At 39.4% G+C, this 25,025-nt stretch overlaps 2 protein-coding genes across 3 annotated transcripts in view; both read left to right on the top strand.

The window, feature by feature from the left end:
* The window catches only part of PPP2R2A (protein phosphatase 2 regulatory subunit Balpha), a 41,543-nt gene extending 37,957 nt beyond the window's left edge, over positions 1-3,586 (top strand). For both annotated transcript variants that reach the window (XM_074563543.1, XM_074563544.1), the window contains exon 10: positions 572-3,586. In XM_074563543.1, coding sequence (XP_074419644.1) covers positions 572-851 — 280 coding nt within the window. In that variant the 3' untranslated portion in view covers positions 852-3,586. The remainder of the gene's footprint in view (positions 1-571) is intronic.
* A 4,957-nt stretch (positions 3,587-8,543) lies between these two features.
* On the top strand, positions 8,544-23,000 carry BNIP3L (BCL2 interacting protein 3 like). Its single transcript, XM_074563791.1, has 6 exons — positions 8,544-8,785; positions 14,062-14,248; positions 15,963-16,035; positions 17,839-17,942; positions 18,752-18,901; positions 20,177-23,000. The coding sequence occupies exons 1-6, from the start codon at positions 8,548-8,550 to the stop codon at positions 20,223-20,225; spliced, it is 801 nt and encodes a 266-aa protein (XP_074419892.1). The 5' UTR covers positions 8,544-8,547; the 3' UTR covers positions 20,226-23,000.
* The last annotated feature ends 2,025 nt before the right edge of the window (positions 23,001-25,025 follow it).

The following is a 25,025-nucleotide window of genomic DNA, read 5'->3' as shown; positions in this document are numbered from 1 at the left end:
CATTGTATCCCTATTAGCATTGTCAGGCATAGTTTTGGTTGTTTTGGTGGTTGGTTTTTTTTTTTTTTAACTCTGTATCTGTCTGCTCAAATTTTTTTTTTTTGAGACGAAGTAAGGACAGGGAAACTTCTAAATGTACTTGTCTTACTGAAAAACTAATATAAGATAAGGACCTCCTATAAGGTATTATCACAAATGTTAGTTAGTACCTAAATTCATGCAGCCTGTGTGTAACTAAAATTACATGGCTAAAAATCCGATCTACTTGGCTTTCGGTAGATCACTTCCTCATGCGTGCACAAGCAAATTTGAATGATGACACTCAAATTGCTTAGGTAACAAAGTGTGTACCTTAAAAGGTCCAGTTAAGGAAAAAGATACTTTTTTTTTAATTGAATCTTTAAAACATTCGAATGCCGTAGTCTCGCTTTAGATTGTAGATGGCATGGGCGAGGCTGCCTGCTTTCTGCTTATATAATAAGGCATGATCTTAGTTGGGACCCTGAAGAGGGTCAAAAAAAGAGGTTATTTTCAACAGAACTGTTACTTTCTTCCTCCCCCCTCTCTGCAGCATTGTCATGACAGGATCTTACAACAACTTCTTCAGAATGTTTGACAGAAACACAAAGCGAGACATCACCTTAGAGGCGTCCCGGGAAAACAATAAACCCCGTACCGTTTTGAAGCCACGTAAAGTATGCGCAAGTGGTAAGCGAAAGAAGGATGAAATCAGTGTTGACAGCCTAGACTTCAACAAGAAGATTCTACACACAGCCTGGCATCCCAAGGAAAACATCATTGCTGTAGCTACTACAAACAACTTGTATATATTTCAAGACAAAATGAATTAGGGTTGGCATTCCTAACTGAAGAGTCCACTTCCTGCATAGTTGAAATAGTTGAATCTAGCATTTGTACCTGTAAACGAAAGAGAATGAGAGGTCCATTATGGCACCCCTTTCCAGTGTTTAAAAATGTGCCATATGACAACACACTTTTATAGCTACATGGAGAAAGCTCTGTTGATCTGTCACTGCGTTCTTCTCCATGTCTGCTAGCCATTTAGGTGAGGATAGGGCACTTTTTAATTTAAATGACTACTTGCACCATCTTGCCTAATGGACTAGATTGGACTGTATCAACATCGGTTTACTCCACTTTTTATGCCTTCCATTGTGATGACGTCAAACACAGGGAAAGCCTTCAATCATGCTATGGGATTTAATTGTGTAACTCATTACTGTATCATTCGTGGCCCCCTTTTTTTATTAAATACAGCTCATTCTTGCTGTGGCTTGTAGCATTCCTCCTCCTTCTGGCCTCCTGGACTCCCCCTTTCCCTTTCATCCCCCTCCACCTAGCCTTGGTGGTGGTGTATAGAAAAAAAAAAAACCAACAAAAAAACAAAAACAAAATAAAGCACATGAAATGGGTCCGTTTGGGGTCAGTGGTAAAGGGGGTCTGTGTTGCAACAAATGTTTTAATAAACAGTTGACTGTAATCACTCCTTGCCATGTCTGGCACCAAAAAGAGAAAATAAGGAAAAAAAACAAACAAACTACTGAATAAAAGTGACAAAGAATGGAGAATCTGTTTTCTTTTTTTTAATCTACCTCTTTATACAAATACTCTGTGTTTTACCTTAGATGCATGAAAATAAAATGATGTTTTTTGTAATGATTTTAACCAGTATTAATTATTTTTCACGGGAATGAAGAGAGGGAGGGATTTCACAAGTATCTGCATTCATTCATGAATGATGAGAATACCAGCCGTAGTATGCGCTGACCACTTCCACGTCAAAACCATAAACTGCTGTCAGATTTTGCCGTGATCTGAACAGGTCAGTTACTGTTCCAGTATCCTTGGAGGCTCTTTTTTAAAAACTATTGCTTAAATTGGAACGGGAATAGAATTTTCAGGTTTTAAAATCCATTTTACAGGACTACCGTCTTAATGTTTAGTTTTGTCCTGGTTTCTTTATTGCCTTGTTTTAGGATACAATACCTTTAATGCCTTGTTTAGAGTACGAAGTCCCCTGTGGCTTTTTAAAAAGTTGTCTGAATTCTTGTCTGGCAGTGTGATGTTATGTAGTACAAACTACCAAGTGATTACACAGATAATTACTACACTGCATTCTGAGATGCTCTATTTTCTGTATTTTATTGCTATCAGTAACTGAGTGGAAATGTAGTTTTACCATGCAAGTGTTTCTGGCTTTTGGCTTTGCAAAATTATTGCACTTACAGAAATGTTAAATGGTGCAACGATCAGAAAAATACGTGGAGTACAGAAGCTGCATGAAATAAGTGTTCATAGATATTTGAGAGATTTAAACTCTTCAGCAAATAAGGCTTATCCAAAGATGAACTAGATATTGATGCTTTATAAGGCTCATGAGTTTTTACCTCCGGATACTTTTGCTGATTGTGCATTTAGGTTTACTCTTCCTTCATGGAAATGTTCAGAATGAAGTTTAAAGTTGTAGTGAACTTACCTTGACTGGGAGAATTTTCACTTTTTTGGTTACCTATATTTAAATTACTTCTGTGGCTTAGTTATAGGTAGTTATTATAATGCCTCTATTATTTGATCAACTAAGATACTGTTTCTGCTGTAAAGTTATGGCTGGTTAGAGGTTGTTAACAAGACTACTATTGCAATCATACTTTAATTTCTTTAAGTCCTTGTGCAGTGGTTTGAAAATGTAAAAATTCTAATATTTATTAGATCTGGTTCTCTTAAATACAGTATTTGTCTTGTAACATGCATGCCTGACCATGAGCCTTTGTAAGGATTTTACTTTTTTTTTCACCTGTTAGCCTTGTAAAAAAAAAAATTTAACTGCCCCAGGGACAGCAGCTGTTCTCCAATGGGTGAATAAACTAATAGGCCCTACTCCTCCTTACATAGCATGTGACTAATTTTACTCAAATGACTACACTTGCTAATAGTTAAGGAAACAGCGTGTTGAGTAACATTAATCATGTGTATAGGTGTTTACAGGATCAGGGCCAAAAGGTTTATTCTTTACCTTATCGCAAGGGCACAGAGGTAATTGGACGCTTCTTTTGCATCAGAGCTGGTACAATTCATCTCCATTTTGTGAAGAACGGAGTAGGTTTAATGACTGCTGTTTGGGGAAGACTGGGGGTCCTGGTGTCAAGACTGCTGCTCTTGTGTGTATCCGTATATCCCGAATGATGCACTGAATACCTGAGAAGTTGCTTAGCACAGACACAAAAGGAAGTGAGGATGTGAAGACGACACAGAACTGGACAGGTAGATTTCACATACAACAAAGCGCAGCCTTCTAGCAATACTACATTCAAGCGAAACTGCCTCTCGGACCTCAGCTGTGCATGTTGGGATGGAATCGGGGGTTTTAAAGATAGTTCGGGGGAAGATTTTTGGTTTTATCAGTAGCGGTGATCCCTAGCATGTCATCTGAGGTTTGATTTTTATCCTCACCAAAACCAGCTACTGACTTTGGTGTCATACTATTCAACTAGATAATTCTCTAAGCACACTGTCCATTGACATATGCTGTAAATCTTATATTTTATTAATAAAAGTATGCATAGAATATATTTTGTCAGGTTGCTTTTTATCCTCTTTCCTGTCCATCTCTCTTTCTCTATTTATGGCAATTTTTGCAATTACTGATCTCTTCCCTGCTGCCTGTTGAACGGAAGCCCATTCTGCTAGCTTCTGCGTTGCTATTCTGGGCCTTATCCTGGACAGCCTGCCAGGTGCTGGGGTAATGCTGCCCTCCACCAACACGCACAGTTACCGAAAAGCAGCCACTCCATCATTCTAGTGGTCTCTTCCAGTGCCCAGTGAAACCAATGCAAATTCTCAATTCTCAGTCCTTGAATACCAGATGACATACAGAAAAGGAGTTCTGTTCCCTTGTGTCTTACCTTGAAGCCAGTGATGCTACCTAAATGCCAACCACTACCGCTTCAGTGGTCAGTATCTGCAAAACTACAACCACGCTCTGAACCACAGTGACACTGTTGCTGACAACACTCGGCGTAAGTTGGTTATCGGGCTGGTACAATGCTGAGGTGTGGGCAAGTTCTCTGGCTGGAGTTCCTTCACTGTTTTCCTGCTGAGAAGCATCTGCTGCCTTGAAAACATGTTGAATATGCAGCAACATTCTGCTTGCCCTTACTGTTGAGGCAGGGCTGTAACTTCCACTCCAGCATTTATTATTTGAATACGTATTCTTTTATTCTCAGACTGATTGGCAAAAGCTCAGTTAGTGCTGATAAGCAGAAAGCTGTACTTTTTCCCCCTCTCGCAGAGGGGCTGCTGGATGATGGAATACTAATATTTTGACTACTTTTTACTGGCAGCTCTGGAATTGGTTGTTCTTGGGCATGACATAGCTAGGAAGTGATTTCCTGCGCACTGGTCTTTAGCTCTTCATCTCGGGCTGTAGAAAGCAGTATGGCCTCCCCATTCACAATGTACACTTCTGACTAATCAAAAAAAAGATGTTTCCTTTTGCCCTTTCCCATGTAATCGGCTGTAAACCAAAGGATTGGTGTATGAAATTGGGGGGGGGGAGAGGTGTGCTGGAAGTGAGGTGCTGTGTAATGGCTGTCGGTGTCTTGAGTGATTTGTATGTTTGCTAAGAGCAAGCATCTTATTTCACCTGGTATAGAAAGGTTTGGGCATGTAAAAAAAAGCAGTGGAAAAAAGCGATAGCAGTGGCTGGAATAAAAACAGGAAGTGTTTCTTCCTACTGTGATACAGCTTGAGAGACTAAGAAACAGCGTGAATTCCCTTTCTCTACACAATTTACCCTTGAATTTTAATAATCCCAACCTTTTGCAAATAATTAATCTATTGTTTCTCTTTTACAAGAAAACAGCACTCAGTTATTTCTGATGCGGGTTTTTGTGTGTCTCTGTTCGCCACTAGGAGGCAAAATGTCACCAACGAGAGGTGGGTGCTTCAAAAATGCAAGGGCTCAAGGTTAGATGTTGGGACTATCCCTCGAACCCATCTTTGGAATGGCCAGTCGCCTACACGGACTGTATGTTTGATCAGTTGCTGCTAAATATAAAATACAAGAAAAGCGTTTCCAGTACACATCATCACTGTCTCCAGCTAAGGTGTCCAGGGAAAAGACTGGCATCCATCGTGGCAACAGGTTAGCATTTTTTTAAAAATTTGGAGCACAGAAGTACTAAATGAAGAAATAAAAGTAAGCATAGCATGTTTAACACTTTAGATCATTCTTTAGTTAAGCTGCTTCAAACTTTGACACCACCTTGGAACCATGAGAATAAAACAATGGGGTTTGGCTCAGCTCTTTGAGATCCATCAGGTGTGTTGTTACTTCTTCAATTTCAGTCACCTTAAAGGCTTTCTATAACTTTCTAGAAGAAAAACCTTTTTATTGTACTTCAGTACAAAAGGCGTTTCCCAGAAGCTTATGGCCATTGTTTCTCTTCTATTAACGTGTGGTTTTTCTGTCCCTCCAACCTTGCTATTGTCATAGCCTTTTCCATCCAAGGATTCAAATTACTTTACAAACATTAATTACATCATTCAACTGCCTTAAGGAACCTGTGTAGTGGTTAGAGCACAGGGCTGAAAGTCAGGACTTGTGAATGCTATTTCTGGCTCTGCGTTGACTCACTCTATAATCTTGATCAATTTATTTCTGACTCAGAAGTTTTAATAGTCCCACTTTACTGATAAATATTCATGCCACAAGTATTATGGCAGATGCTTCCTGAATGATGGAGATGACAAATACTCATGATGCTAGCCTGCGATTGTTAGGGTTCCAAAGTAGGATAGGGCTACTTTTCTATTCAAAATCAGAAATAGCTCATTGTTCTGATTCCAGTCTAGAATGTATCTGCGGCCCTTCTACCTGTAAACAGCTGTTTTATTGAATTATTTAAATTACTGCTTTCTTTCTACTACATGTAGCTAATTCTGTTCCAGTGATATCCCTGGGACATCCAGATTTTCTACAAGATTAGACATTGGATAGTCACACAGGCTACGTAGTCAATTTGGTAAGAAAGGTCAGCGTTACAAAAGGTGGATTTCAAATGTCCACACTTCAGTATTTGGACACTTGTCAAAATAGCATAGATGAATAGAGGATGAAAAACATTTGAAACCGGTATTCTAGTATGGGACAATTGTGACAGTTGTACATACAGGCTTTTCTCTAGCTTGAAATAGTTCTGACACAAACAGAAAAAAAAAAATGTTATTTCTTTGCATGTGTAATGAGGAGATAACAAATAAAGAACACTACTGGAAATGTATCCGTGTGACTTCAGTCTCTGATGGTATTAGTTACTGAACTCCTACTGTGGGTACAGTAATATAAAAAGAAATAATTATGTTCTCGTGGCTGCTGATGGGAGAGGTTTATGATGTAAAAGGCTCCTTTACTGCTGTTGGGAAGCAAAATGCTCATATATATATATATATGTGTGTGTGTGAGATGGGACTTACGTTATAAAGTTCCACCATAAAGACTAGGCCTCAAAATAAACCTTGAAGTTTAAGTGTTGTCAAATAGAATGAAGTTAGTAAAGATGATTTCTCAAGCTGTGAAGGTGAATTAAACAACCATCTGTGAGAAAGTTAGTCTCACTGGTTCTTTTTATTAGAGAATGTGAATGAAAAATTAGATTAGTAACAGAAGAATCCTAGTAAAGGCTCTGCTAACCACCATACCAAACATCTATGAAAAGTCGCTCTGCCTTGAGGAATAGATTTACTTGATTTTCAAGATAAAACTGACTCTTATCTTGAAATTAATAATTTAATAGAACCTTATTTTCTATATATGTTCATTTCATGCAAGCAACTTAGAATAGATAATTGGTGCAGAAGCTACTCATGTTACGACTGAAGAAAACTCAGCAGGGTAATGTTGATGTTTGTATCTCTGCATTTGAAAGTCTCTCCCATGGAAATTGAGAGTTACTCCCATTCTCAGCACAGCAGTATGTGCATAAATAGCCTGAGGTTGCATCTTCATTTTCATACTGAAAGGCAACTCTGGCGCACACTAATAATTTCACTTTTTACAGCTATACTTTTGTGTACCAGTTAAGAACAAGTCCCATTTTGTTACACAGATGCCATCTTCTCTATCTTAACTGTCTGCCAGTAATTAAAAAAAACCTGCCATGCACGAGCTTGGTTTGTCTGCTAAACACTATAATTTCAGATGGGTATTACTTTTAATCTTAAAACCACTGGTTCTTTTAGGGTGTCTTAACTATATTTCACAGACCTACTACTTGGCTTAAAATTACCTAAGGCCAAAACAAAGCTGATGAGTGGGGAAAGAAGTGCTGGGAGCCTCATACCATTGCGGCGTGCAGGTCGGACAGGTTACCTCACGCCCGTTGCGCTCAGGAAGATTTGCTCCAATCCCTCATGAGGAAACCTCTGAGCTGGAGGCTCAATGGGTATGGTGATACAGGTTGACAGCACAGAGCTGCGAAGGCTGATCCCGTCCTCTCTGGAAGCAGGACAGGATAGGTGATGTCCGATGAGATGCAAAGACCCGTGTGGGGAGGGCCAGGTGCCCTCTAGATGCCATCCAGAGGGACCTGGGCAGGCTTGAGTGGTGGGCCCATGCCAACCTCATGAAGTTCAACCGGGCCAAGTGCAAGGTCCTTCACATGGGTCGGGGCAATCCCAAGCACCAAGCCAGGTGGGGTGGAGAATGGACTGAGAGCAGCCCTGAGGAGAGGGACTTGGGGGTGTTGGTGGATGAGAAACTCAACATGCCTCAGCAACATGCACTGGCAGCCCAGAACCCCCCCTCAGCCTGCGCTGCATCCCCAGCAGCGTGGGCAGCAGGGCGAGGGGGGGATTCTGCCCCTCTGCTCTACTCTGTGAGACCTCCCTGCAGCGCTGCCTCCAGCACTGGGGCACCAACAGCAGAAGGACACGGAGCTGTTGGAGCGGGGCCAGGTGAGGCCCTGGAGATGCTGGGAGGGCTGGAGCCCCTCTGCTGTGGGGGCAGGCTGAGAGAGCTGGGGGGGTTCAGCCTGGAGAAGAGAAGGCTCCGCGGAGGCCTCAGAGGCCCTTCCAGTCCCTAAAGGGGCTCCAGGAGATCATGGGGAGGGACTCTGGAGCAGGGCGTGGAGTGACAGGATGAGGAAGAATGGTTCTAAATTGAAAGAGGGGAGATTTAGAGTAGATATTATGAAGAAATTCTTTACCGTGTGGGTGGTGAGCCCCTGGCCCAGGCTGCCCAGAGAAGCTGTGGCTGCCCCATCCCTGGAGGGGTTCAAGCCAGGCTGGATGGGGCTTGGAGCAACCTGGTCTAGTGGGAGGTGTCTCTGCCCCAGCGCAGGGGGTGGCACTGGATAGGCTTTAAGGTTCCTTCCAACCCGAACCATTCTACGAGTCGATGCGGGGCCCCCGAGGCGCGTCCCGCCCCTGTCCCCTCACAGCCCCGCGCACGCGCGGCAGCAGCGGCGGGACGTGCTCCGGCACGGTGAGCTCCATGGTGCGCGGCACGCGCGGCGGGGTGGGCGGCGCATGCGCAGCCCCGCGAGGGCGGGAGCGGCGCGGCCCCGGCGCCTGCGCGCTGTGAGGAGAGGCGGGGTGGCCGGGCCCGGAGCGGAGTCCAGGTTTGTTGTTGTTGTCCCAAGCCCAGCGGCTCCTCAGTCGCCGCTCCTCGCCGCCGCCATGTCCAGCCCTCAGGAGCCGCCGCAGCAGCACAACAACAACAACAACCCGCCGGCTGAGGGGACGCACATCGAGCCGGGCCTCAACAGTGAGTGCGGCCGCGGTGGAGACGAGCGCGAATGGGGCTGGGGGGCCGTGAGGGCCGCGACCCCCTTCCCCCCTTCTCCGGGCCGCCATTGGCGGAGGACGGGGCCGCGCGAGCCGCCGGGGGCCAATCGGCGGCGTCTGGTGGGGGGGGATTTGTGAGGGAAGTGGGGGAGGCAGCGCTTCGGCGGGGGCCGCCTGAGGGGGAGAGGGGCGGGAAGATGGCGGGGGGTCCCCGGGGCAGGGAGAGCCCAGGGGGCTGTGGGGAAAGGGCTGGGGGCTGCCCGCCCAAAGTGGCATGAGGGGCTGTGGTGAGGGGCAGGCGCTGGCCGGTGGGTTTCGGGGCCTCGCAGGAGGGCTGAGGCGGGTCGGCCTCGGCGGGCGCAGACGGAGGAACGAGGTAGCGCCGTGGAGCAGGAGCAGGTTTGTTCCGTGGTTACACGGAGTTTATTCGACGGCTGGTGTTACCAGCTAAGATGGGGATACAGCAGGGTAGGGGGAGGAGCGTGACTGTGGGAATGAGTTTATTCAGTGGCTGAGTCAATAGCACTGACGTGAGCTATTTTCCTCTATATCCGGCATCTCTGTCAGCTGCTCTGCTGCATCCTTTTGTTCCTAGGATAACACTAGTAAGACACGTCGGTGGGTTTTATGTAGGCTCTCGTACTTGGCAGATGCTTTTCATTCGTTTTAACTGGCTACTTCAATGTGTCCTTTCATTTGCTTGTAATTATTAAGGATACAGTAGTCGAAGAGGTGAATAAATGGCATTAATGATTAACTGTTACCTTCGTGGTTTACAATGAAGTTAACCTGACCACGAAATATAGTGGTTGGTTGATCTCCTGTAACTCAATGGGAATTGTATTAAAGAAGAATAAACTATGCCCATTTCATAACACTGCTATTGTGTTATGGTAACACTGCATCTTGTGATAACGATGGCAGTTTACAACAATGTTCACCTGCATCAAATAGGTGTTTTAGCAAATTATTCAGGGCTGTTAGCATACTTAAATAACAATTATACTGTCTTAAAGTTGCTACATACCTACTGCCTAACTCGATGCTTACTTCAGAAGTGGCCATCTTTGATGCTTCTCTATGTTAATATTTCCTTTTTGTTTTCTGTTAGTATGGTAACTTTGTGGGACACGTTAATCTGCTGTAAGATAGGAGCAACAAGAGTTGAGCACGCTGTAAGCCTGTGCTGGATCTGCCCATGTAGATCTTATTGCTGGATCAGCACATAAAGGCTTAGCAAAATCAATGTGATTACTGAAGGTGGTGAGCACAAGGTATGAGAGGAAATGTTTGATAGTCTGTGCTGCGTGAACAAAACAAATGCAACCAATCAGTTCCATGTAGGCTTAGTGCTGCTTTCAGATGTTCAGCCGCTCCACAATGCTTTGGTGTTGTAGGTACGTTTTCTGCCATTATATAAGCTTTTCAGTGAACCTTTTCAGACTAATGAGCTTAGACCCTTATTCATTTTGTTCTGTATGTCATTTGTGCAGGTTTAGGGCCTTTCATTCAAAGATCCCTTAGCCCTTGAATCGAAGGTCAGAAGACCTGGGAATAAAACTGGTAACTGAACCAATGCTTTGTTGGGTTAAAAAAAAAAAAAAGCTTGCTTGCTCTGGGAATTCTAGATGCTTCCTATATTTTAATTATTATAAAGGTCTGTTACATATTGACAAAAAGAAATCCCCCACCTTAGGAAGGAGCCCATCTATCTCTGTCATGGAAAATCTGCTTAATAATTACCATTATGGGAATCTGAACAGCTTTCTTCACTCTCTTTTGATTTTTTTTTTTTTTAATTGGTTAATGGTGTACTTCATTGTAAAAGTGATATTTCTTAGTTTATTCAAGTAGGCCATCGCTGGCTTCTTGGGAGCTACTAGTTTGGTTTACTTTTATATACAAAAAATGTATATTTGTATATAACATATATTGTCCTTGGTACCTCCACTCCACACACCCAAGTGAAAATGACAGCGTGAATAAACAAAATGAGACCCCTCTTCCCCAACACATTTAGCTCATCTTGTTCCATAACTTGTTCACCAGTTATGGAAAAACATGTAATTAAAGTATATCAGTTCATAGAGAAATAATTAGCCTTAGAGCATGGCCAAAATTCAAACAATTTCGGAGAAAAATAACATTCCTATAAACAGTTGTGGGTTGTTGGGTTTTTTTCCCTCCAAAGTGTGAGCTGCGTGATTTGTGAAGGGAGGAAAGTTCTATGGCATTTCTTGATTCTACCACTCTTAATTTTACCATATTTCTACTTGAGAGTAAAATGGGATGTAGAGATATGGTAAAATTAAGAGTTCTCATGTGGGTGATTAATGTAACTTCCTTAGTTTTGAAGGAAGCTTGGGGCAAAAACCACTCTCTGTTACTTGAGCAGTTTATTCTCAAAGATATTCCTGTGCATCTTTTAAAAGCAGAGAAGCAGAGATTTATGTTCCCTTTAATCAGAGTCTTCGAAACTACTGGGGCTTTATGGCTCCCTCTCCCAAACCGGTTGTGACTGCCAGTGGGAGTATGTAGCATGTTTTAGCTTGATGTCAGATTACGCTTCCTTGAATGTATTTTGACTCATTAAAAGTGAGGTCAGATGGAGAACGTGCTGCTTGTCATGTAAACTACTGCTCGACTCGCTGGGACTCTTTACTCACAGTTTAATTTGAGTGTTCTTCCTAGTATGGCCACAACACGTTTTAGATAAACGGCAAGTTTTGTCAGTCCCGGATAAACGTTAATAAGGATTTTGTTTGTGCATAATCTTAAGTGCTGCGGAGGTGTGTTTAGTAGCTGCATACTTGAGCAACCAGTTCTGATCATCTTCCGCTGGGCTTTTCTCTGCCTGCGCGTGGTGTCAGAGGAAGACCTCTCCTTGCATCTTTGCCTTCTGTTCTTTTCACATTGTTCGTCACTCACTGCTGATTTTTTAGTAATACATGTCTTTGCAGATCCTTATAATTCTCCCAATAGATGCTCTCTACTCCAGAATGGTTATTGGGGACCATACGGCTTTCTGGTCTGTCTTCTAATTGCATTTGCCACATGCCATTTCTGCAGGTGTGGCCTCTTGCTGTAAAGGTGTTGCTACAAGGCAAGTCTACCTTCCTGATGTAGTTCTTACAATGTGGCCTTTTTATTTTGAAATTTAGACTTCAGCAATCATCATAAATCCAAAATAATACAGTCTCTGTGTCTCATGCTGACTAGTCTGAGCAAAGGCTGCCTTTTCCCAGTTAACTCTTCATTACCCGAGAAACCCAGTATGTAGTACAGAGTTGGTATACATTGTGTGATTGTGCACAAGAGCTCTGTGTACACCCTAAATTCCTTGTTTGTGAACACAGCTTGGGGAAACCAGACTGTAAACCACCAGGACTCTAACGAGTATGATGCTTCCATGGTCATCCGTGTAATGGCGTAGTTAATAATTGGTCCTGAGGATAAACCCCGTTTCAGCTTCACAAAATCAAGTTGAAAATAGGTGAACTCGTTATGACGTATGTCCCTTCCTGTGTCGCTGATGCAGTTCACAGAGCCAAAACTTTGCTATAGAAATAAGTGCAGGCACACTAAGGTGCTTTTCAGAAATCAAGAAGTCAGTGTTAAAATTTAGAACCTGTACAAATAATGTTTAAAAAGTAGTTTCAGCTGTTGTATCTTTAGGCTCTTTTTTTTTCTTGACTTTTTACCTCAGTGGTGAAGATGTCAACACCTTAAAAAGTGAACAATGAACCAAACGCAAAAAATCTGAAAGCGCTCACCTTCAAGTGCCATAAATTGAATTATGCACGAGCTGCGATGCTATAATATACATGTGTGAAATAGCTGTCTGACCGATAATGGGAAATTGCTTTGCATTGAAAACAGTATGCTTTTGAGAAACGGGAGATCTTTCCCTCCATAATCGTGGCTAATAAAGCGGCTGTATGGGTAAATGATTCTAGTTACATATCTTAATGAGAAGGCTGGAATTGCAGTTGGATAGGGAAAGTATTTAAATATTTGGAACAGATAAAACAGTAGAAGTCTGCTCTGCCTTAACCTGTCAGGACATTAGGTGGTATGTTTATGAATTAAGAATAATTCCCAAACCTATGAATTGAAACATGTCACTAATGAACAGTAAATACTGTTTTGTATTCTGTTACTTTGCATATTAAATGCATGTGAAGACATTTAAAAACAAAAATAAAAATCCTCAGCCTAACTACAGAGTATATGGAGTTTTTAGCAGATGCTTTTACCATTCGCAATACACTTTTGCTCTTTTGTCAAATCTCAGTGCACCCATGGATATCCCAAAGCTAGAACTACCAATAAAAAAAAAAAAAGGGAAAACCCAGTAAATCTCACCTTGTAGTCTGTACAGCATTCCCTGGCTAAGAAAAGAAAAAAAGGGAAGAAAGAAAAAGAAAAAAAGAGCCTGAAGGGATGGCATTGAAATTTTTAACTGTTATTACATGTGAGAATTCTGTATTTCTCATGCTACTCAGTTCCTTATTTTGTCTTCCTGGCAGTGAAATCTTTTAATCTACCTGCAATGACACGTATGTTAGTATGGTATTTTAGCTGTGTAAGGAAGCATAATGCCTACCTCAAGCTTCCGATGGTTTGAATTGTGGTATGACCCATTTATTAAGGTTATGATAGGATCGGAGAGGTGGCAGATGGCATTGAATGGGAGATGTTTGTTGGAGGACGAGGGCAAAGGAAGCTGGATGAGGCCCGAAAATGGCAGTCTGCCTGATATATGTAAAAATCAGGGTTTGATTCAGGGCCTTTGGAAGTAGAGGGAAGAAGGAAAATATAAAATTGCAGCTGGGGGAATGGTATAGAAGGGGGCTAGGGGACGAAAATTTTGTTTCAAAACGGAATGTAGAGGTAGAATAGGGAAGCGGGGTGGTTAGTGTAATTGAGTGATACGTAGAAAATTGAAGCTTCAGACTGCAGAGAGAAACATGAGCTATTAAAGTATTAATAGTTGAGGAGAGGGGGGACATTTTATTTGACTAGTTCCAGAGGTAGGCAGCAACAAAACATAACTTTTTAGGGTGGTGGTGTTGATGAAAGAGGAAGAAACATGTCACTCCTGCCTCCCGTACATGTTTATGAGCTTTTTCCCAGCAGCAGTGTATGTTATCTGAATTCGCCATGTTCGTGTTTTTTTCTGCGTGTAATTGATAAACTTGAGGTGGGTTTTAGTTCCACTGCTTTTAATGAAATGATGTCTGGCTGGCCCAACAGGTTCCTGGGTGGAGTTACAGATGAACGGCAATGGCAATAGCAACGACAATGGCAATGGGAAAAATGGAGGTCTGGAACATGTCCCTTCATCATCCTCCATCCACAACGGAGACATGGAAAAAATTCTCCTGGACGCCCAGCATGAATCAGGACAGAGCAGTTCAAGAGGTAGCTCCCACTGTGACAGGTAAAGAAGTGTTTGCTGTCCTGCATGCAGTTTATTGCAGTTTTTATCCTGTAGATGTTAATGGAGGGGTAAAGCTTTTTCTCAGGCTTAAGTTTGTCATGCTCCAGTGTTTGTAGTACTTGCTAGCTCCTGATAACGCTGTCAAATAAGACATCTGACTTGAAAAACGCATTGTTGCTACAGAAAGCTAAGGAATCCAGGAGCAGGAAAGGCGCATCAAGACCACAGTTAAATTTCACATTGTCATAAATCACATATGGTTTAAAAAATATCTAATTTTACTGGCTTTTTTTTTACTAATTTTATTTAGCAAAGCATAATAAAATGTATCACCGGACTTAACAGAAAAAAAAATTCTAGAATTTGTACTCCATGCTTTCAATATTCCACTTTTTTATCCTGTGAAGGCAAAATGTTTCCTACCTAACAATATAATCCTTTGAGACACATGTGAGCATTATGATATTCTTCTAGAAAGTTTTGGGGCAGTTTTGGAAATCCTTGAGTGGTCCCGTTATATAATTTTAGCTGTTCTTCTGCTCCTGCCTCCTTTGGTTTTGCTGGATGAAAGCTGTCTTAACTGTCACATCTACTGTGTAGTTTATATAAAGTGGTTGATCAGATATAAAAGCTATTTAAAATTAGTTAGGCCTGATTTAATTACTGAATGTAGTAGACAGTTTTGAAAATAATCCATATGAGTATTTCAAGTAGAATGGTTACATTTATAGAAAATAAAGTTTGTTACATCTGTGGTGCTAAGAAACTAGCTATAAGTGGTTTAGTACTTTCCAGTCCAACCAGGAATGTTTGCTAGGTGATGGTTGTATAGTTTCTTTTACTAGCATAGCATTTTTTTTCAATCATTGCCTGCATTTTCAGTGAATGAAGACAGAGCCCTTTCCCCCCCCGCCCCATCTTAATTTTCCACTTGCTAACTTTTTGATAATTCCTTTCCTGTTTTGACAGTTGAACTAACATACAAGAAAGGGGAGGTACTTTGACATTTTGTGTTGTTTTTTAAAAGTTCTAAACAGTAAGTTGCTCTTTAAGTGTGGTGTTTTGGGGTCTCTTTGAATATTTCTAAATGCGCCTTTTTCATGAAAGCTTAAGTCAGGTTAAAAAGCTACCTGTAGCATTTTAATGACAGAGACCTGCATTGGTGTATCACACAGTATTTCGTATTGTTCTTGGCTTAAATTCTCTAGCGTTTCCTTGGTTGAGGTGTAATAGGTGAGATTAATTTCTTGAGTAGATTACCAAATTTTTAATACTCAACCTGAGGCTAACAAGGGGAATACGTGTTCTTGCCAAACATTAAAAAGTGTTTTGATGTGTGGTGTTTCTGCATGTGATGATACAAAAAGAGGTATAATTCACAATACTGGCAGTGTCATCTAAAAGAAGGAAGGGATCTTCATCTTTTGTGTAGCAGTTGAAGTTTTGGGCAATGCTTCCTTTTCTTTGGTTGAGGGACGGTCAACCCTGTTGTGAAAGGTAGGATTATAAATGAAAAAAAAATTAAAAGATGAGTGGTGTTGGAAGACTTTCTAATACTGATATATGTGATCTGAAGGGTAGCATAGTCTGTAACTCGTCCGAACAGTGTGCAGAAGTGGACATGATTCAACTGAGATGCTATTTACAGTAGTGATTCTTTAGGTGACAGAATGTAGTATGACAAAATGACATAATGAAATCAATTTCTCTTTAGCCCTTCACCTCAAGAAGATGGACAGATAACTTTTGATGTGGAAATGCACACAAGTAAAGACAGTAGTTCTCAGGTATTGTCTTCATTAACTTTTAAAATACATTAACTTTTAAAAAATATTTTAAAGTTGTGGATATTGTATATATGTCATATATTTATATAGATCGGTATTGGAAGTACTTGAGGGGTAGAGCAAGCTCTCTGTCATGTTAAAAGGTCTAAAACATTACATATTTTACGTGTCAAAAGAAAGCATTAAGCTACTGCTTTATAGGATTTATTTTTTTTAAACTGTGAGGCCCTAAACTGGGCTGTTACCTGCAGTACACGCAAATGAATTAATAAACCTGATGTATTCAAAATTTGGAGGTGTCCCTTAGTCATTTAGGTAAGACAGTTTACTTGTCTCATACTTTGTTCTTGCAGGTTTTTATTCTTTTTTTTTTAATTTTTATTAGAACTTTATATAGTACCTCTCTGTAAATAGATACAGTAAATACTTTTTGTGTACTCAAGCTTATGTCAGTTTAACTAAATTATCTTTTCTTTTAAGGGGCTGTTTTCGGAATAAAGTTTTATCAAATTAAAACGCATTCCAGAACAATTATTTTTAACAACAAGGCAGGGTTAGTAACGTTTGGTTAGGCCTACATTCTGTATTAATTGAAATTTGACTTGTAGAGATTAATAGCTTTGGAGTGAAGGGAAAAATGAGGCTCCTTCTCTAAAGCTGAGGAGTGCCCTGTTTAGTAGCAGTCATATTATTGATTAACACTCTGCTTAAACTGTGTGTGTCAAACCTGTTTTGTTTTTGAAATGTTTGTATTTCTGCACAAGATTGCAGGATGTTGCGTTTATTGCTCTACAGATAGTCAGCTCACATGATAGTGAGTAATCTCCACAGTACAAACTGAGAGGAGACTAATGCTGAACTCTTAGTTTGATCATTTAATAGAATTTGCTGTCTTCAGCAGTATAAATAAAAAGCATTCCTGGAAGAATGAAACCTTGCATTTAATTTTGTGAAAGAGCTGGCGGAACAGTAGGACTGTTGCACTTCTGCCCTGTGGAGCCAGAACGATGTGAATGAAGTTGGTGGTTAGGTCTGCCATCTCACTTCTGTGACTCTCATATTTGATTGCTTCTGGTTTTGGTGTGGTTCCCACTTCGACGTTGTAAGTGGTTTGTCTTATTTTACTAAGGGTCACTCAGGAAATTGTTTTAGTACTAAAAGTTTGTACCAAAGTCAGTGGTGTTCTCTAGTCTTTCTAATCTGTTTTTTTCCTGTATGGTAATGTTTGCATGTAATGGTGTAATGTTGAGTGTTAGGATCAAGGCAGTTGTACCGAGTGCTTGCTGCATCTGGGACGCACCCAGTAGAAGCTGCTAGTTGCAAGTAATATAAAATTTAAATGATTAATAACACCTTTAAAAAAGTAAAAATACTGTTTTTGAAACCTTTTTATGTAGCTGTGTTTCTGTGCTGTATCCGAGTTCTGTGCACTTTAAATCAAATGCCATCAGCTTAAAGTTTTTGCCGTTTTTTGTTTAATAATTTTTGCATTATGCTGGTTTATTAAATTTAGGATTAAAATAATCCTTTTTAGTTAGTTTAAAAAACCAACCAACCAACTTGTTATGATGTTGAAATCCTGGATATGGTAATTAAATTTGTGGCGTGCTGATTTCTGCAGATCCTCCCCTTAGCATAATGAAATCTCTTCTGAATAATCAGTAGTCCAAGAACACTTGCTCGTTTATCAGGTGCCACCATTTGGTGCTTATCACTTTACCACTGTTGTTGTTGCTCTCAATGTAACACCGAAAGGAGGAGCTAATTGAGTGTTAATAAGGCTTGTCCCATGTCTATTTTCAGTCTGAAGAAGAAGCTGTAGAAGGAGAGAAAGAGTTGGAAGTTTTGAAGAAGAGTGCAGACTGGGTGTCAGACTGGTCGAGTAGGCCTGAAAACATTCCTCCCAAGTGAGTTAAACTCTTTTTTTAATGAATATTCTTTTATATGAAGGAGAAAAGAATCATAGGTCACAATTGTATGGAATTACTCTGGCTCTCCAAGTAAGATCATCTTTGAAAAAGATGGATTTCTCTTTGGTGAGGCTAGAAAAAAATCAAAACAATGAAGTATAAAAATCTTAATAGCAACAGAATTATCTTTTTATTGAAAGTAATATAGATCGACAGCAAGCTGATTACGAGGTTTCTTGACAAAATTATAATTATTGGGAGAGCTGGTTACTTGGAGCTGGGATTCATGTGATTTAGTTTTGGCTTATCGACTGGAATAGTGTTGAGCAAGTCTCCTAAATTCTCTGTACCTTTTTTTCTTTCTATGTAAAATATGTAATGTTCATCCACGGAAGGGGAAACGTTGAGATCCTTGAATGCAAAGCATTTTTATTCAAATAGAGGATGCTGTCGAAATCTGTTAGACTTCTGTATCTCTGTTTGGAACAAAAAATGAGGCTCTTGCTAACAAATCACATCCTGAAATTCCCTCTCTCCGACCTACCTCTCTCTTCAGCTTCTGCTCCCTTTGTCTCTGTACTGTCTGTGTAAGTGGTCTCTCCACAGTACCTCCTATTATTCTCTTTGATTCCTTACTCTGCGTAAGGGATCTCTTGCTTTGATCTCTAGCTCTTTGTACTCTTTAAAAAAATGTTCCTACAGAGATCTGTGCATTTGTGTGCAAAGAAAGAAAAAAAAGGAAAAAAAAAAGGAAGGAAACAAAAAAATCTTGTTGAATTTTTTCCCCCCTCCCCCTCTTCTTTCAGGGAATTTCATTTCAGACATCCTAAACGTTCAGTGTCTTTAAGTATGAGAAAAAGTGGAGCAATGAAAAAAGGTGGCATTTTCTCTGCAGAATTTCTTAAGGTTTTCATTCCATCTCTGTTCATATCTCATGTTTTGGCTTTGGGACTAGGGTAAGTATTAACCTAATTCTCACTTCAACTTTTGCATCTGGCTTTGCTTTTTCACTTTACTCGTATGTCAGGTGCCTGCTGAAAAGGGCTTTATCTAGAATAACTATAGAGTATTGTTGCACCTTGCTCAAGGTAGGTTTGGTGCATTTTTTTGAAATGCAGGAAAACTTTGCAGCTGTTACAATTTTACAGACATTAATATGTTTCATTTCTAGAGTAGATCGAGTTTCTTCTACTGAAAATGCATGGATTATCATGAATTTGCAAATAACCTTTGCAATTATAATCTGCCATTTGATTACCCACACCTTCCACTTATATGATTCAGGTTATGTAGGGAAAGTAAGAATAGAATAGGTGGAAAACTGCAGTAACTTTTACTAACCCTTACAAGAACAAATAACGATGCTGAAGTTCCGTGTGTATGGCACGTAGTCTGTAATTTTCAATGTCTAATGCTGCAGTTGTGTGATGTTACTGAAAGTCAAGGTTTGGATATTTAAAGAAAGATACATGAAGTGTATCTACACTGGATGTGTCCTGCAAGATCAGCTATGACTCTGCTCAGCAATGTTTTCATTGCCTGCGTAATCCGACATAATCTCTGAGCTTCCTTAAATCCTTATGTTATGTTTATCCATCTTATGTTCTTTGTGATGGGGGCAAAGACATGTACTCAAAATATGTTTTTATTTAGCTTCATATTTATTTTTGGGGGTGTAGTTCAAGCATCATTTTAAATTCTTGTGCACTAACAAATAAGGAGGATAGAATACGTGGGAATATATTGTATGATATTTGTATGATAGAAAAATTGTATATTTCTGTGACGAATTAAATCTTGCCTGGATTTATTTGTTAGAGGTCAGCGTTTGCGTAGATCCTCAATGCTCAGTGTTTTAAATCTCACCCCCTCCCTTTATAGGCACTACTTTGTCTGTTTTACTGTAATAATCTGGGAGTGTGGCTCGGCTGTGCGAGAGCCCCCATGTCAGGTACTGGACAAACAACGCAAAAGCTATTGGACTGGGGTTTTCAAATGAGCTTGAGACTGGAAAAAATCCACTTTTACTGAATGTTGGTGGCATCGGTCCTTCTAGGCTCATCTGAAAATCTCACTCTTTAAGTAATTTTATAAAAGAGAAGTGAAGTCCTTGGAAGAATCTCATCAGACTTACTTGAAAGACAGACTAGAATAGCTGAGTGCGCGAGGACTGTTTGGAAAACAGGGAGTATTTCTGTGAAATACGATATGCCTTATACTTTTTATTTCAGCATCTACATTGGAAAACGACTGACCACACCTTCAGCCAGCACTTACTGAAAGATGGAGTGCAAAACCTGGAAATCCACGTGACCTGTGAAGGTGTTACTGTCTCATTTAGTACATTTGACTTGAGACCATTTTAAGCATGACCCTGACTTCACCCTTTCCTTACATATCCAGGTTTTCGCTAACTCTGGAATTCAGTATTGTGTTGGAACTCTGTTGAGGTGTTTCGCTATCCACATTCTTTCCCTCTCTCCTCCCATTCCCCTGCCTCTTGGCCTGCAAGACACGTCAGAGTTGCTGAACGGAGTTTACAACTGTCTATATGTTGCAAGGGCTTCTCTCAATGCAAAATGCCACCAGCAAGTTTTAATTTTATCAGTGATGCTGTTGCCTCCTTAGTGCAACCTGACTTAAATTGCAGTTGTGCATGGTATAAATGTTGGCTGTATTATGGTGATAAAATTAACAGTCTCTTTGGAAGAAAATTACTGATTGGAGTGAAAATGAATTTTTCTTTTGAAAAAACAAGCTGTTTGTGAAATAAACTAAGAAATCACTGGCAATAAAAAAACAGTTTAAATCGGCTTTGGGGGGGAATTTACTTGGCCCCTTGTATTGGCTAACACCGTTTGATTTGCAGGAGGCAAAGACTGCATAAATTTTAAAGTAGGATAACTAAATCCATCAGCATATTTTATTAATAGGTAATTGTTGTAATCTTGTCTTTTCTATGAAGTCATCTCCTTATTCCTTGTAGGAAAACCTGTCTGATGCCTAGAAAATGTTAGAAAAATTGCATTGTTTGCATGTGAAGAAGCTTTTCTTTTCCTTACATGTTTTCTTAAGGGAAAATTTTAAATGTGAAATTTTCCTTTTAAAAGTAGTTTTAAATTAAGGAAAAACCCAACAGCTGTAGGTGTAGTTAGACTTTGTATAAAAAGAATATGATTCTGTTTGTTGTGGAACCATTTACAATTATGATGATATGGCAGTTTCAGAAGGTAAAGCGTTTGACCTATCGTTAAGGGGGACAATCTTGCAGGTGCGTAGAGATTCAGAAGTTGTAAAGCTCTGAAATGTCTTCTGCAAATGAGTTTTCAATATTCCTATCTCACTGTTTACTGTACAATCTCCTCTGGGGATCCATGGAATCCGAAAGTCATTCGTGATGTCTCATGTTAGCTAGACTTCTCACTAATGTTGTTGAACTTTTATCTTAGGGAACATTAAGCCTTGTCCTCCTTCAGTGACACTTCTTTTCAAAATGTGAAGCTTTAGTACCAAATTGTTACAAAGCGTTGGGACAGTCTTGTCCTTAAATAGATTTTATTGGATTTCAGAACATGTAGCATGACTCTGAAGGATAGAATACTCTTTTTTTATATGTATATGAATATATAAAAAAAATATGATATAGACTTTAATACTAAGTATTTAGGGAACCAATGCTAATTTTAAGACTAGCAAAAGTCTCATTTAAATAAAAACTTTAGTAGGCTGACCTGTAGAAAATGGTAAGAAAATATAGTCAGCCAGTTTGGAGAGAACAGCTACCTATAATTGTTTGCTTGCGTCAGACTTTATAAAGTTGATTATTTGGTATAGCAGTGATCGCTTGAAACAGTTGATGCAGAGAAGCTGAATCCCAATTGAAGTTTGATTTAAAAGAACTTACTTAGCTCCCGGGAAGTAAAAAAGTTAAGTATAAATCCACCGCCAAACTGTATTTATTTTTATTCTCTACTTCCGAATGCCGTTAGAGAATGCTTTCAGGGTGAAAGGGCAGTCTAACAAAAAGTTCTGTTGAAGACATCTGCTTTATTTTCTTTTAGTTGTGAATACTTGAGTTGCCTACAACTGCGTATTTGTTTGAAGCGTGGACATTGGGTTTCACCCAAAGGTGGGGGAGGGAAGGGGGAAGTGGTGAAGGGTGTTTTAGATGGTATCAAGTACATCATTTTACAGTCCTAAAAACTGAGGGGACAGGGGAAAGGCTGAAACACTTTCAGTTCTAATTACAGCACCTTGTTTTGTATGGAAATTGGAATAGTGGAAAAATAGATCTTTACTAAGTAGGGAGTACTTTTTTTCAAAAAAAGTAATAAAAATTACCCCTTTCTAAATTAAAAGGTAATTCTTCTTCAGAAGATCTGATAAATAATATTTCAAGCTTGTGGCTAGAGTATCAACACAGCTTATAATATTTGAAAGAGCTGTGAAGTAAAAATTGTGAAAACTAGAGATGAGGAATGGATACGTGATCACTGTAACACTTGCTAGGATACAATGCAGTATTTATTGATACCCTGCTATAAGCTTTGGATGAAAGTCTACAACTTCTTGTTTTACAATGAATAGAAACAGATTGTTGTATAATTTGAAAAGGGGTTTCAACTATTGATAGTTGAAGTTTTGTTAAGATAAATGTTGTTTAAAAAGCTTTATACCTGTTTACAGTTTTGGAAAAAAAAATGCAGGCTTCATTTTTCTCACATTCAGTGAAAACTGGCCTAGAATATTTGTAAATAGGATCAAGAAAAAAAAATGCATAAACTCGCACATTAAAAATGCAGCAGGCTAACTTAACTGCAGCAAATGCATATTTACTTACTGTTTTAAAAAGTGAAAGCTGAAGATTGTTAGAAATTCAAATTTTTTAATTGACATTTGCTGAAATATTGGAGTTAACTGAGCCAAAGTGATTATGCATTCTTCATAAATTAGTTAGCACTTTGTAACGTTATATACAGTTTACAGTACATGTATAAGTTGTAGCTTATAAACATTTTGTGCCATTAAAGCTCTCACAAAACTGGTTGTCTGAAATTACTTCATGTTGCGTCTTTTTTCTCTTTCCTTCTTTTATTTTCTTTTGGTTTTTTTACAGGACTGCTTTGTATGATGTTTTATGAAACTATTGTGTTCTGAGTTATATGAACATTGAAGCTGCTGTTTATAGACTGGAATGATTTTTTTTTTTGAAAGATTGCTTGGGGTTTGTTTTGGTTTTTTTTTTTTTTTAGTGACTTGGGATCATCCGCTTCTTTTCCTGAAGCACTTAATAAAAATATTCCCATTTTCAGCGATGTATACCTGTGCTAAGTCCTCCAGGACCTTGTCAAGGAAAACTTTTAAAGCAAAATAATGTAGTGGCATATGAAATGTAAAGTAGAATTGATGAGATTTTGTATAATTGGTCAACTCTGTTGTACTCCTTGTATTTATCTTCTGTTTCCTAATTCTGTTAAATTTGCAGATTAAAGAATAAGGGACATAAACCCTAGTTGTTAATCTGCCTCCATATTCTTGGTTCAAGAGCACTGGTTATTTCTGGGAGTATCGTGTGAAGAGTTGTTCATTCTAAGTGTGAAATGTCATCCTTCTGATACTGTTCCTGCCCATTTTAGTTACCTGGTGATTGTTTTACATGTTTTTAATGTAAAAATCCAGAACTTTGTGAAAGCGGGATTTATTTATTTTTTCTGAGGAATAAGATAAAATTATAAATCCAACTTGCAGAAAGTTTAGACGTCTGGGAATTACAGTGAAATTTGGACTTGAAGTTGTGAATTACTACTACTTTGAAACAGCTTTGGAGAGCAGGGTTGTAGGGCTTTTGAGCAGATTGTTTCTCTGCAGCCAACTGAGATAAACACATTTACTTAGTAGGTGTTGCAGGGAAAATAATTTCATTGTGTGTTTCGAAACCTTTTTAGTTGTATTGCAATGTTTTGCAAAGGAATAATAAGATAATATTGCATAAAGCAGCAGTATCTTTGCACTAATATTATTCTGGTATAAATCACATTTTGATAAGAGTTTGAGGACTGTCTTTTAAGTTGTTGGTTTTTGTTTTTTTTTTTTAATTCTAGTTCAAGAGTGTTTGAAGAGAAGGGATTTATTTGCATAGTTATTTTAGAGCAGCATAGTGATATTACTTATCTGTTCAACTAAACACAATGTAGCTAGAGAAGTGAGCTGCATAGTGTCTTGCTTTTCTCTGTAATCAGCACCAAAAAAGTGTGTTTTGTGTTAAATTCTAGGAAAGTTACCTTCTACCTTTAGTTAACTACAATGCACCTAGAGATTCATCTAAGTTAGCTATTCACGTGAGACCAACACGGGATATTAAGTTCTACTTGGACTCTGTTTTCAAACTTAACTGTGTATATATATGAAAAGATGAGAATTTACTTTGAATTCTGTCTTTTATGAAAAAGTTCTATATAAAAATGTTACTTATACATTTGTGTGTGTGCATACATGTAAAAATCCTATCTAAAAAATGAAATCCTGATTCTGTGGAAGCGTCTGTACGATCTTTGCCTGGTAATTGGTTATATATGAGGACTCCGTTGTCTTTTGGGTCTTGAAAACCAAATAAAATGTTAGGACTCTTGAACTATGCTGCATAGTTCAATCATCACTTTAAAAATGAAACTAAAACCTTAAGATACTCCTGGAAGAATCTTGTGCTGCATACGGCATCCACATGAAAAAGAAAAAGCTAAATTAATTTCTGCTTCATTAAATCACTCTGTGTCCTGCACTGCATGTCAGCTTGGCGAAGCGCAGCTGACTCAGCCAGACTTCTGCTTGCAGCACTTAAAGCGTGATTCGCCTTGACATTAGGGGGAGAGCGAGTGGTGGTTTTGCATTAAGGAAAGTAAACATGACTTAACTTTTTGAGCTGCTGCCAGAAAATTGAGAGTATGGAAACCAGCATTGTCTATTTTCAACTGTTTCCTAATGCTTTTCTGATGAGATTGTGGAGTTTGTTTAGAGAGACTTTTTTTTTTTTCATTGGTACATTTTGTTTAACTTGCAGCTTGTTGTCTAAAGATGAATGAA

This window comes from Larus michahellis, chromosome 20, assembly GCF_964199755.1.
Source record: "Larus michahellis chromosome 20, bLarMic1.1, whole genome shotgun sequence".
Taxonomy (NCBI): domain Eukaryota; kingdom Metazoa; phylum Chordata; class Aves; order Charadriiformes; family Laridae; genus Larus; species Larus michahellis.
The sequence above is the reverse complement of the archived record's forward strand: the minus strand, read 5'-3'. Positions and strand labels throughout refer to the sequence as shown.

Excerpts from the sequence above, each read along its gene's own strand:
- BNIP3L (XM_074563791.1), top strand. The coding sequence starts at position 8,548 with ATGCGCAGCCCCGCGAGGGCGGGAGCGGCGCGGCCCCGGCGCCTGCGC. Across the intron at positions 8,786-14,061 it reads CATCGAGCCGGGCCTCAACA|GTTCCTGGGTGGAGTTACAG; the intron begins GTGAGTGCGGCC and ends CTGGCCCAACAG. Across the intron at positions 18,902-20,176 it reads GTTTTGGCTTTGGGACTAGG|CATCTACATTGGAAAACGAC; the intron begins GTAAGTATTAAC and ends TTTTTATTTCAG.